Here is a 14,456-nt window from a genome sequence, read left to right on the forward strand (position 1 = left end):
ATCCAAGAGTGGTTCCTACCTTGGCAGAACACTCTTGAGCACTGCAGCTACAAATGCATATTTCTCCCAATGCATCCCACAGTGAAAAGAATTAAGCAGCTGGGAGACAATTTATTCATAATATTTGACATAAGTCAGCTTTAACTTTCTCTTGTTTTTATTTGAAATCACTAGCATTTTTGGCAGCATGCCCTTTGTAGACATTCCCTCACATTTGATAACCTTTGTTGTATATATTGCGGCCCAGGCTTTCCAAATCATCACGAGCAACTTGAATTAAATTAGTAACACAGAGTTTCTGTGATTTATTTATAAACACCTTCCATTTCTGTCTTTATGAACCCCGATCCTTTAGGTTTGTGCATTCTCTAAACAATGCATCCAGTCCTTCATTTCATGCATAAATGCAGTACACACACACACACACACACACACATCACTAGTGTACTCGATTTCTCTAACTGCTCAAGATGTAAGGAGTTCCTTCAGGCTTCTTGCTTTCCCATATATAAGCAAAAGTTTCAACTATGGTATTTATACTGACAAATTAATTCTAGTGAGCGTTATAAATCTATAATCAAAGTTTCAATTCACTACTTTTTGCCACAGAAAATGGTAGGGGAGGCTATATACTATACTATAATTTTTGTGTTTGTGTGCAGATGCACATGTGCGTGTGTGTGTGTGGTTTGCAGCTCCTTAATAACCTGTTCAGACAGCAAAATCCCAGCCCCCTTTTATTTTAAATGTGCCAAGACTAAAAATCTATTGATTTCATGAGAAACGAGTCTCAGCATGAATCCGTCGCATTTTCTGCTATTGCAAGGTACGGAGAGAATGAAATTATTCATTAGGACTCCTATTGCTAAACATTTCTTCCTACAGATCTGTTACCCTGCAAAATATACCATTTATCATACCATTTTAACACTGCACATGTAATAGTAATCCATCACAAGTCAATAGATTTCTCTGAATAAAACTAAGGAAAATGATCTAGCTTCCAGCAGGGGAAGCGCAATAGGGTTGGCCATATCTATTTTGGGCTTAATATGTATGTTTATTTCCTAAGAAGTGGAAGTCCTCACTAAAATTCATAGTTAACCCTGTGCAGATTGATAGACCTTCAGGGCTTCCTGTCACCGCATGGAATTGCTTTCGCAAGCAGTTATTTGTTTGAGAAGCCAACTTGTCTCTATCACCCCATCATCTACAAAAGCAAATAAAACAGATCTTCCTTTGGGGGTTCATAGTACTGGATTCCTAGAAAAAGCAAGAAAGGCAATCCCCAACTCTGAGGTGCCCCATGCCTGACACCAGTTTCCCACAATCAGCAGCCATGGCGCCTGGGCAGCCCTTCCACCTCCTGCCCCCCTAGCTAGGTTCTCCTCCCTTCTTAGGGCGAGGGAGGGAGGGGAGGGAGGGGAGGGAGGGTCGTGCTGTCAGTGGACAATCAAAAGCAGTGGGAAAAGGGGGGAAAGTATGGAAGGAAGAGTATGCTGCCTATCATCAACAGAGTAAGCTGGGAGGAGTTGATGTCAACAGGGCCATCTTACCCATAGGTGCTAGCGGTGTGGGGCACCCGGGTGCCAGGCTTTCAGGGGCGCCAGGTCAAGATTCTGGGGCCTGAGAGCTGAGTCCGGGGAAGAGCCCGTCCATCAGTTTGCTGCGAGTTCGGGGGCGCCAGCAAGATGCTGAGGCAGGTGGCCGGCCGGCCCTGCGAGCCTGGGACTGGGCAACTGCGGGGGGGGGGGGTGCCAGGCAGATCTTTGCACCCCGGTGCCGCATATGCTTAAGACAGCCCTGACTGTCAACATCACCATGTAAAGTGTGGGGTGGCAAAGGAGATGAAGGCAATGGGGAATGACAGTGTTATATGCCCCAGGATCCACATCCCCGTATGCGCAGCCCTGGGTTGGAATGGGGAGGAGTAGGCATGAATTCAAGGGGTCAGGAGAATTTGGCATATTCCTCCACTAACTAAGATTTAGTTTACATTTTTGTTTTTCTTATCTAGGTGAGAAAGAATAGCTGCAAGCAGGGAAATTAAAGTAACAAGAACAGTCAAAAACTTGTAGTGTGAAGCTGTCTCAGTTCACTTGCAACACTAAGACCATTTTTGTGTTTGTCTGGTTAATAATCCATGGTTAAGCTGCTGGGCCTTGTTTGCATGATCGAATAAACCATGGCTTAGTGCTACATGTGAACCAGCTTGCTGTAACAAACTGCACTTTTGAGGGCCTCCTCAGACATTGCTTATTGGAACAGTTTCAACATGGCCAAAGTCTCAGGCTTAGACCCTCACCATGTAAATAAAGACTTTTGGCCCAGCCTGTGCTAAAACAATGTGCAAACTACATGACTCGGATGTGCTATTCAGCATGTCACAATAATTTTAAGGTAATATAAAAGTTACTTTGACTGTATAAGCTATGTAACATAGTCAAATGGTAACAGTGGTGCAATCAAACATAGTGATGTTGGGAAGGGACCAAATGGTCTGTAGATTTCACTTGACTATAAAAACTGCAATGACGGGGTTGTGGGAAGAACCCCTTACCCGTCCCCTCTCCTTCTCTCTACCTATCTCCACACAAGCAAACTTATATGTGACCCACTGGATTTACAGATAGATTTAGATTAGTTTTAATAGATTTCTTACCCAGCCTTCATCATGAGATTCCAACAATGGAATTGTTAACAACAATGAAAATATACAATATTTTTAAAATCATTAAAAAGACATCTGCATTACATGGCTTTCAACACCAGCTGAAGATGTCTCTCTTCGCCAAGGCATTTTTTTTTGGGGGGGGGGAGGTGTGCATGATTATTGCAGCCCATTTGTAATTAGTATTATTAGTTCTTTTACACATACATTTATTCATTAAGAGAAATTAATTGGCCTTATCTGATGGTGGTAGGGGGGCAATGGGAAGGAAGGGAGGAACAGCAGGACATTAAATTCAAACAGTGGGTGGATGATAACTACTTTAATACTGCTTTAAAGCCTAATTTATAGATGTGTTGAGATAAGGGATTTTATTTGGATCCTATGACAAAGAGATGATGAAGAGAAGACACCTGCTGCAGGAGAGGGACTGCCAGAAACATCATGGGCGGGTTGTTTTTCGGACCAAGTTGAATCTGTCAAGCTCCCCTGTAATTTTTGCTGCTGGATGCTGCAAGTTGTTAATGTAATTTTGTTATATTTATAGTACTGAAATGTATGTGGTTTTTTGTACTGCACCATTGTTTTATTACGTTATGAAATTGTTTTTCCACTTTTGGATTTTGAAACGCATTCCTGTTTTCACTTTAAGCATGGTGTGTGTGTGGGTGTGTGTGTGTGTGTAAGAGTGGCATACAAATAACATTATGAATCAATGACACTTAAGTAATGCCTATCGTAGTCAAACTTTCTAAATAAGGGTATTTCTCTCAAACATCTCCTCTTCAAGTTTGCTAAGTTATAGTGCAATGGGAATTACTTTGATTTCTGTCTACATACTAACTGCACATAAATTTATTATCTTTATTTTTCTGCAAGGGAAAAACATATGTATTTTACTATCAAACAATATTGCTTTGATATTATTTCACCACTTATTTGTCAGTGTTCTAAAAGTACCAATAGAGTATGACTGCAAAAAATATAATCTCCAAGCTATTCATCAAGGTAATCATGCATAAAAGAAAACATCTAGCCCAGGCATAGGCAAACTTGGCCCTCCAGCTGTTTTGGGACTACAGTTCCCATCATCCCTGACCACTGGTCCTGTTAGCTAGGGATGATGGGAGTTGTAGTCCCAAAACATCTGGAGGGCTGAGTTTGCCTATGCCTGATCTAGCACAAAGTAATTAATAAATGAATATTCTTACAGTTCCTCAGATAAAATAAGACCACAGAATCCCATCTTTACCAAGGCCTCCTGGCTCTTAACACAACAAAAAAATCTACTTGTAAACATGGTAAACATATTTGCATGGTAAACATATTTGCAATTGTATTTGCGATAAAGTGACAAAATAATGTCAGCATGATTTGTTGTTAAAATAATTTACAGCATTCTACGAACTGTATTTCAATAAGGAAGACTGCCTATCTGTGTGCTTTTTCCACAATCAAGACACCACCTCAACATACTTAAGAAGATTCACAGGAGCAACAACAATGCTGAAAATAGGTCTACTCCTTTCTCCCCTCTTGCAGCTTAAAGAGCAGTGAGTGGGTGGGGACAGCACTGGCAGGGCATCCCGGGAGGTGAGGTGTATGTACAGGCTGAGGGCAGGGCCATTGGTGCAGTTCTGAAATTGCTCCAATGGCAAGAGATCATTACAGATGGCAGATGCTTTGCTAGCCTCAGGAGCCACAAACGAAATGCCGAAGGTGCGAGGACAGTGGCATCCAGTGCAGCAGAGTAAGGTTCTTGGAGCAGTCAATAGACTGGAGAGGCATTTTGGGACCTATCCATTTAAGACTGGGGTGCAAAATTTGATACGTAGGCTGACAGTAATCTGGACACTTATGGAAGGATGACCATCAGTTGGCCAGTCAACGGGATGAGAGATCTGGGAAAGAACTAAAAGGCAAGAGGCCAAAAGTCATTTTATTGCATCTTTGGGGCAATGATTTGTGATTATTTAGGGGACAACTGATTCTCCCTTGCTGACTTTCAGCACCTGAAGAAACAGTGGCTGGGCTGTGTTTATACATAAATTGTTCTCAGAATGGAGGAAGGAAAATGATGGCGGGTGATAAAGCCACTTGACAACTTGCATAGATGAGACAAGGAAAACCTACCTGAACAGGGCAAGGATAGACTTCCAGCTGATCTAGAGCAAGGCCTAAAACTCTGTGCTCTGAAATTTACATGCAGTAGCTACAGAAAATAGTAAATCAGCTTTGTTGATCAACAACAAATTAGACTACAACATAAAACCTTTCTACGGATAACTTTTCCACAAGGCAAAAGAGACAAAAGGTTAAACCCAGACATAGAATGCAATCCTACAGCCACTTGGCTTGGAGTGAGCCTCATTGATATCAAGAGTTTTATTTAGTGTGCAATCACACAAATACACCCTTGAAAGTCAATCATGCTCCAGTCATATTGAAAGCAGTTATTCTTCACTAACTTGTCCGTTTGATTTCAATGAGTCTGGATCCAACCTCTTGAGTTGTATATCACGACAAAACATCTTTTCTTTTTTGGCACAAATTGAAATGCACGGAGTTACTTACCCATGAAGTTGAGATAACCCTCTCCTCCCATGGCATGAGTTATGAGGCGAATCATTTTATGAAGCTGTATTCCTCGATCAATAACCGGAGTAAAAGGTGAGATGACACTCATGTTCTCATACATCTCTGCATCCATCAGCCGAAAAGCCAGGGTCTTGTCGCCAACAAGAGCCTGCGTTGACAAATAAAGGGGTGAGGAAAGAAATCTTCTGCATTTCATTGGTTCCTAAGCTACAGATTAAAGACATGTTCTAGTACAAATAAAGTAATGTGCTGCCCAACACAGTTAAACATTAGCAACTTGCTCCTAACAAATGAGCTCTGCTCACCTGTCAATTTTGGCCTGCCAGGGATGGAAGAGATAAAGCCCTTTGGCCAGAAAAGCTTCCTTGCTTTGATCTGGATGTATAACTAGGGAAGGGACTCTCATGCTATACAAAACCCTGAAGAGCAGTGGCTGTTTCCTGTTCCTAGGAAAAAAGCTTCCGCTACTCACCATGAACCTCTCCCCCCCCCCCCTTTTCTCTCTATCACACTCTCTCCTGCACTGCCCACAATTAATTGATGCCCAACTTTGCACATCCATTCCCCTTATTCAACCTCTACCTTGCCCCATCTGCTCTTCACACCCAACCAGCATCCCACCCCTTCCCTTCCCCTTCTCCCAGTCGCAAGATCTGCACTCACCTCTACAGCTTGCCCCAGCCACAGAATGGAGGACGGTAGTACTAGCAGCAGAGGCTGCTGCCTCCTTCCCCTTCTCTCCCTCCCTCCCTACCCACTGACATGCCTGGGTTTCTGTGTTCACCAAGATTTTTTATCCTTCTTCAAAATTTTCCCTAGGTCTTTGAACAGTATCTCAGTATTTCAATTTTCCCCTCAAGCTTTGTACCTGGTCATGACTCTCTGCATATGCAATGTATTTCTCTCCGTATCTCCTATTTGTTAGCGTGAACACTATATTGCCCATATCCCAGTCTTCATCCTTAAGCTCCTTAATTATCTGGAAAATTAAAAAGGAATCATTCAAAATTACTGTTGTTTGTTACTCTGTATCACTTTTTTCCACGCTTCCCCCTCTGAATTGTCAAGCTAACATTCGTATTCTGAGTCTTTCAGAAGAACTGAAATGGTAAAAGTCTACTTTTTGATGTCCCAAATGGTATTCTTCTTTCAACTCCGTAATATAGTGTAGCATTTTAAAGTCCATATTTTACTTTTCTGCCAAAACAGCTGCCAACGTCTGATTATTAACTATGCATGTCAGTGTTATTTAAATTGATTTTCTCTATACTTCTGTAAAACAATGAGGGCTACTTGCCATCATTTTAATGGTTGACTAAATGTAGCAATTTCACTGCTAAACCTTCCTGTTCCTTATTATGCAATACTGCATAAGCCTCTGATGATTGCTGAACCTTAAAAGAAGAAGAGTTATTTCTGTAGTGTTTCACTGGGTATTTTACTGTCTGGCATGCAGCATAGGAAATGCTTGGAGCAAGTTAAAAATTAATTAATATCAAAACAGGCTAATCTGCTATTAGACCGTGTCAAAATGAAAAGGCGAATTCTTTACTTTCATGTTGTTAATCTATGTGATAAAGTTGCCTGTGTGCAAAAATACAAAAAAAATGTGCATACCATCTTTTTCTTCTGCGTAATTTTGAGCGCCAGGTATACAAACAAATCCTTATTAGGCTACATTTTTATTGGGAAGACGATTCACCTTCAAATCTATGCAGGTAGGTAGGTAAGTATATGAAGCACACATAAAAAAACAAGGATGTATAACTGTTTTTTGCTGTTAGCAGTACAGTGGTATCTCGGGTTACATACACTTCAGGTTACATACACTTCAGGTTACAAACTCCGCTAACCCAGAAATAGTACCTCAGGTTAAGAACTTTGCTTCAGGATGAGAACAGAAATCATGCTCTGGCGGCGCGGCAGCAGCGAGAGGCCACATTAGCTAAACTGGTGCTTCAGGTTAAGAACAGTTTCAGGTTAAGAACAGACCTCTGGAACGAATTAAGTACTTAACCCGAGGTACCACTGTACTTGTTTAATTCATGTAACAGTGTTTTATTCAGGACTGTTCACATAAAAGGGAACCAAAAGATACAGTGCCTTACTGAACATGCCTGCACTGCACACTTTCCTTCCTACACTGTTCAATAGCTTTGGAGAAAAAATGGATCATGAAGGGACTAAGAAAGATGCTTCTCAGACACACAATTCCAACATGTTCATAGCAATTAGCTTAAGAAAGGGTTTGTCTTCAGGGAAGCTGGGTCAAACACTGCAAAAATGTTAAATTTGTTCTACCAGACTATTTTTTTTGGGAGGGGGGGTGGCTGAAAGAGTGAACTATGTTGAAGTAATGGACGTCTCTCAAAGTGCAGAAAAAGGTGATCCTGCTGAACTTTAATTTTTGCAGCTGTCTAATGCACATACTAGTTACTTTTTTCTCTTAATATTTTCAGTTCACATTACTCTTGTTGTGTGCCTGTTGTAATAATTGTTATCAACATTTAGATGTAATTTAAAAACAGTCCCATTCACTTAGGGATTTAATTGCCGAGAGATATTCGGCTTAGCAACCCTGAAATTTAGCTGTGAGGATATTTGATTGTCTGCAAATGTTTCAAAATTATTTGCATGGTTTTTATTGTTTTGTTGTTTTGTTGCCTTGAGTTCCTTTATGAGGAAGGGTGGTATTAAAAACAACAACAGCTAAGTAGCATTTTTTCTATTAAGAAAAGAACCTATAGCAGAGTTTGGATTCATTCAGCATGCCATTATTGGGGGGGGGGGGGTACTGTTACATATTTAAACTGTTATATTTTATTACCAGAATTTGGCAGGATTTAAACAGAAGTTTGTCTAACTGTAATTAAGTCACAATATATATAAATAGAAAATTAATGTGTCATCATATCCTTGTCCCACTGACGTGAATAACACAGATCCAAATATATTTTTAAATCTTCATTTTGTTAGGTTTGCTGTAAGAATGCATCAAAATTCAATCCATAAAACCAAGGCCATAATTGTCATAGTATCAAACATTACTGCAACATGTCGCAGGCCACTTTGGTGAAACATATAGCAAGAGGAGATAACACTCCCTCTTAGTTATCCTAGCAGGAACAGAGGATTTGTGGGAAGGGAGGACTGAATGATTATCCTAAAATTACGGCAGTTTAGTAAGACAAGACAAGATATGTGAAGCCCTGATTAAACTGACACTGAAAATGCTCTAAAGATTTAATCTTGTTAAAGGAAACAGAGCTAGAGTGGAGAGAGGATGGGAGAGAAAGTCTGACCTGAATCCATTTGTCAGGAATTGCCATGGCCAATCGATAATCAAATCCAGTTCCTCCTTCTGTTACTGGACAGCAAAGGGCAGGCATTCCAGACACTTCCTTGAAAAACAATGCAATGTTACAAATCAAAGATCATTGTCCAAACTGCAAAACCTTACCAAAAGTTGAAAAAGCTTTCTGGAAGAAGGTTGAGCTGGAGAAAGAACTACAAAAGCAAGAACCTGTGGCCTGCCAAATATTTCTGGACCCTAACTTTCAGAATTCATGACCACTGGGAATGCTGGCTTGGGTTGATGGGAGTTGGAGTTCAAAAACATATGGTTCATTTTTCATAAAGTTCAGGAATTGGGTTGTGGTATAACTACTGTGTAAATCATATAAAACTTTGAATCCTACTTATTAAGAACTGCATAGCACCAACCCAGTATCTCCATGAGAAGGGTACCAGGAAATTAAATAAAAGTATCCAACTAGTTCTACCAAAATGTGGAGTGGGGGTAGGGAGAGAAACTGAAATGGATTATTTTATGTGTGTAAGCCTGTCCTTAGATGTTCTTGAAATGCAATGTGAAATATTAATAAAGGACACAATTTGACTGCCTGTTCACTTTCTCTTTCACATTATATCATTTTTACACATTCCATTAATTATATGCTGGCATAACAGAAACAGAATTTGATCACGGGCAACGGTGAGAGATGCATTACCTCTCTAACACATTCCTCGCCCCTATGTGTGTAGGGAAAGCAATGGAAGAACCCATTTTCAGTGGAGAATATTCAGAATATTAAAAAGAATTCTGTTACTTAATTTTATCAGACAGGTCCTTACAGAACAAGACTACAAATCGATCCTACTCTAGACGAAAGCGTGCTCCTCTCCTGTGGCGCCAGTCATTCCACTATCATTACATGCAAGCTCAAATTCATGCTAGCCATTTGTAATTTAGAATGATATCAATAGTTCCTCCCTCCCAATTTCGTTCCACCATGAGCATGTGGATCAATTCCACATTTTGTATAGAGGCTCCCACTAGACAGAAAAAATGATGTATTGAAGTTGAAGTAGTTTTCAATTTAAGTAGAATAAATTGAAGGCACATCTTGTTAAAAAAAAAATCTTAAATCAGGTAATGCAAACAGGCTCTACTTTGCTTCATTGGTAGGAATACTGATAACCATATTGTGGCTCACTAGATGATGGGCTAATTTTACTTGAAATGAACCCCAAAATCAATAAGACAATTTTAAGTTTAATATATCCCATAATTGCTTCATTTCATCAGTTTCTGTTTTAAATACTTGATGTTGTTGAACTTGTGTGTTTGTGTGTAATGGTTTCTTTTGGCGGAATATGAAATTCTTATTTCCCATGCTTACATGGTAAGAGAATATTATACATTTTTCATTTTAGAATGAAGAAGCTGGTGGTACTGCCCATCTGAAGTATTTAAGTGCTGACATACCAATATTTATGTGTGCCTGTAATTCCCTTTAATTTTGTTTTCCCAGGTTGAATATAAAATAGTTGCATGTAAAACAGTTTCACAATGTTAAATGCTAGCAGGATTCTTTGATCATAATTCTTTGATCAAAATAACTGCAAATAACTTGTTCGGGCCTTTCAGTCAAAGTTAGTGCTTTGGAGTTTAATCATCTTACTGTGCAAATAATATCACTTTGCATCTTCTCATTGATTTTGTTGTTTTGTTCATAAAGCATGCATACAGACCTAAGCTTTCCAAAAAATCTTCTTGATAAATCTGAAGTGGGTCAAACATTTAGGGCTCTTAATTTATCACAGATTAGAATTTTCAGTGATACATATATTAGTTCATATTTGCTTTGACAATACTAATTGTGAGCTTTCAACACCTTGAATAAAACATTTGTAAATCATAAAGAAACTTACTTTTTAAACAGGTTAAGAGTTTTAAAATATTTCGGATGATCATACTGTACTTCAGAAATGTCAGTGCTTTCTGAATTTAACATTTAATTTGTGAAATAATGTACCTGTGACTAAATGATAGAACTAGTTTATCCAAATACATCACCAGCAATTAGTGAGCATCCTAAAATAAAAAGTTTTCATCTTTTGTCTACCTTCCTGAGATTGTGGAGCACTGGTAAAATGATTCTTTCGTCTCCATTTAGACACTAGCTTCGTTTGCTTTTGATCCTCAAAAGCTTTTCAACTGCTTGTACTACTATCGGTATATGTTGGGGGGCGGGGAGACTTACTTGTTTCTATATTGCTATTTTCTCATGAAAATCAATAATAATATGTATAGAACAATGAAATAATGGTACATTAAAATTTACTAAATGGCATCTATCACCAAACAGTACATTCCATCGCAAGCTGAGTGAATTCATGTTCCTTTTATTTAAATGAGAGAGATTTAAGCATGTATTTAAATCTCCAATTCAAATCAATTGATTTAAAAAAATACAAAACAAGAAGCTTAACAGCAGCTGGAACTTGCTTAAAGATGTGGCTGCTAATGTAACTGTAATTGATTCAATTAAACTGTATTTCAAATAATAAAACAGCTAAAACTAATTATGTCAACATGTATTCTAAGAATTACCTCTGCTATCGTTATACATTCTGGATGCAACAAATGTATCATGTGGTTTGCCATCATTAGGTACGCTAAAGCTTCATCATCAACGTGCATCCCGAAGTATTCATTGTAATCTCCACTAAAAGCTGTGCCTAATAAGACAAAATCATAAAAGTCTCAAGAGCAGGAAGTCAAAGCTGTAGGCTTCAGCCCAAGATTTTCAAAAGGAAACTATTAACAAATTTGAAATCATTGCATGGCTACACTACTGCATGATAATTTGAACATCACTGGTGTGCAGATTAAACTTACCAATACCATGATGGTGATACAGCATAGATGATATGCCATCAAATCGAAAGCCGTCAAAGGCATACTCTTCTATCCACCATCTTAGGTTAGAAAGAAGAAACCTCAAGACCTCCCAGCTGAAAACAAAAAACAACAAAGTCTAAATATTAAGGCGTACAATCTCTCTTAGATATCCTATGGTTTCTATGCTAAATATTTATTTTCTCATGGTGAAATATGAACACTGTTTTCATTTTTGGTGATATTTAAACAATTATCCATTCTAGTGGACTTCATGTTTCATAATATCAATTATCCTTTTATCATCTCCAGTTAGGTTAAGGTATGAAAGCAGGAACATCCCAAATTAGTCAGCGACTGTGAACAGTTAGGTCTACATAAAGGGCATTAACTCTACTGAAATAAATTGATGGTGCTCTTAACTATGCACCGGATGGTACTCTTTGTGCTTTCTCTGATTTCAGAACTACTTCAAAAAGAACTACAGTCTATTCAACTTCCAAAACATTAGAAAACCAAAGTGTGGATTCTGATTGGCTGTGTCCAGCTTCCGAAGAACATTCGAAAACCGGAACAGTCACTTCTAAATTTTGATCGTTCGGGAGCCAAAACGTTCGAGAACTAGGCTGTTTGAAAACCAATGTACAACTGTACTCTGAAGTCTTTTCTATGCTTGAGAGTTATAAAATAAACCAAAAGTAATGAAAAGCCTTTTTAATGTATGTGTAAAACCTTTAAAAATTCTATATTTGTCTGCAATTCAAAGTGCCAACTGGTTTATTTTAAAATTTAGACCAAACTGGCTTGCTATTTGCAACAGAAGTTAACAAAACAAGATTAATTAAATGGTGCTTTTCCAGGCACGTATGTTTCTAAGTTTAAAATTATTGTTAACTGGAAAGTAATGAGCAGTCAATTCAAGTAGGTGCTAATGCACCCTAGGTCTATCTCCAACCTTCTGCAGAATTTGAATTTGATAATGTTTTGGGTTCCAGGATGACCACTTAAAACCTTGACCTAGAACTAAGCCTAGTGGTGTCACTTAGGAAAACACCTTTTGACAGAAATAAACAAGTGTTTGCCTTCACAAAACTTTTAATGCAAACCCTCACTGATTTATTGCAACTGAGCTGTATCAGTTGACCCTTTTCAAGCCATTATTGAAACAAAAAACGATCACATGAATGCTAACCAAACCCTAGCATTGGCACAGAGAGCAGCTTCTGTCCCCAGGAACTCTGTGCACAAATTAGGCCCTGCAGTTCACCAACCTATTGTAAACCAGACAGTTACAAATTGGAAAAACAGTAAATGGAAGACACTAATAAGAAAAAAAAACCCAAAGCACTAAGTAAGCAGACCCTAAAACATTTTCAGTACCTACCCCATTACTGAGTCTATACTGAAAAAGGCTATTTGAAACAGAAAAATATCTAATCTGTTGTAACATATCAATAATAATAATAATAATAATAATAATAATAATAATAATAATACCCTGCCCATCTGGCTGGGTTTCTCCAGCTACTTACATTGTATCTAAAAATATAATTAAAAAATCAAGAATTAACACCTCCCAAAACAGGGCTGCCTTCAGATGTCTTCTAAACGTTGTGTAATTATTTATCTCCCTGAATGATTTTGCAATATAATTAAGGTCAAGAGAGTAAGGATTCTATTGTCAGAGATATCTGAAATTGCTGCTGGGAGAGGGTGGGTTGGTAGTAGGGACAAAATGGCAGGCAAAACCACTGCTGATTTGCCAGCATGCAGTTATACTTCTCCAAATATCTTCAACACACTACAGGTATACCTCGGGTCACAGCCGCTTCAAGTTGCGTTTTTTCAGGTTTCGGCAGTTGCGCTTTGCACATGTGCAGAAGTGCCAAATCGCAACCCGCACATGCGCAGATGCATCCCACACGGATCACGTTCACAACCCAATTGTGTCCACTGTACTTTTATGAAGTAGAAACAGTGCCTGGGGTTTTATGGATATGCAGTTAAATCATCATAAATTAAAATATCTTCACTTTAAGACAACACAGGCGTGCAAAGTATGACTGCCCCTTTACTATAAAACACCATTTCCCCTCGTTATATGCTGCTGCTTAGACTTTAGTTTTGGTGTAAGACTTGTTTTTTAAATTTTGGTTGGTTTTTGGTAGCACCTATATGGATAGGGGTACAGACACATGATATGAGAAATTAAACCCATAGCCATATATTTAAAGTATTCTCCCTTTTACTGTACAGTGGTACCTCAGGTTACATACGCTTCAGGTTACATAGGCTTTAGGTTACAGACTCCGCTAACCAAGAAATAGTGCTTCAGGTTAAGAACTTTGCTTCAGGGTGAGAACAGAAATCTTGCTCTGGTGGTGCAGTGGCAGTGGGAAGCCCCATTAGCTAAACTGGTGCTTCAGGTTAAGAACAGTTTCAGGTTAAGAACGGACTTCCTGAACGAATTAAGTACTTAACCCGAGGTACTGTAGTAATATCAGGCACTCAAATCTGTTCCTTTACAGCTTACATTACAGTTTTTTGTCCTGCCCTCTTCTATTAAAAATCCTAATACACACATTTTCTTTGTGTAGCAAAATAAAAGAAGCAGGAATAATAAAGTACATGTGCAAGGAAAAAGAGAGAGAACTAATTTTATAGTCTTCAAACAAACAAACAAACAAACAAACATGCTTTTTATTGAAAGTTTCACAAGCCCCTCACCCTGAGAGTAACTCTCAGCTTTTCCCAACGCAGCACTGCATCTGTTCAGTTTTGTGAGAAAGCATAAGTCCAATGAGTTCCCATTATTTCATTGTTAAATTACGTAAATTAGAGAAAACCATAATGAATCTTAGCCAGCCTATGTAAGAGCATGGGCAAGAAATGTTGAATTAGAAAGAAGGATACTAATCTGAGTCAGTGAACATATTAACTCCTTCCCACCCACTTTTCTTTATACACAGAGACCAGTGGGAAGCAGAAATCTCAAGGGACTGT

The 14,456-nt window shown here is 38.7% G+C and overlaps 1 protein-coding gene across 2 annotated transcripts in view; it reads right to left on the minus strand.

Annotated features, from left to right (window-relative positions):
- GBE1 (1,4-alpha-glucan branching enzyme 1) overlaps positions 1-14,456 on the minus strand; it is a 151,878-nt gene that overhangs the window by 56,336 nt on the left and 81,086 nt on the right. For both annotated transcript variants that reach the window (XM_083736649.1, XM_083736650.1), the window contains exons 8-12: positions 11,454-11,569; positions 11,166-11,293; positions 8,572-8,670; positions 6,138-6,248; positions 5,246-5,417 (exon numbers count right to left, since the gene is read on the minus strand). In XM_083736649.1, the coding sequence (XP_083592775.1) occupies positions 5,246-5,417; positions 6,138-6,248; positions 8,572-8,670; positions 11,166-11,293; positions 11,454-11,569 (626 nt within the window). The remainder of the gene's footprint in view (positions 1-5,245; positions 5,418-6,137; positions 6,249-8,571; positions 8,671-11,165; positions 11,294-11,453; positions 11,570-14,456) is intronic.

This window comes from Podarcis gaigeae, assembly GCF_964106915.1.
Source record: "Podarcis gaigeae genome assembly, chromosome: 4".
In the NCBI taxonomy this organism is placed as follows: domain Eukaryota; kingdom Metazoa; phylum Chordata; class Lepidosauria; order Squamata; family Lacertidae; genus Podarcis; species Podarcis gaigeae.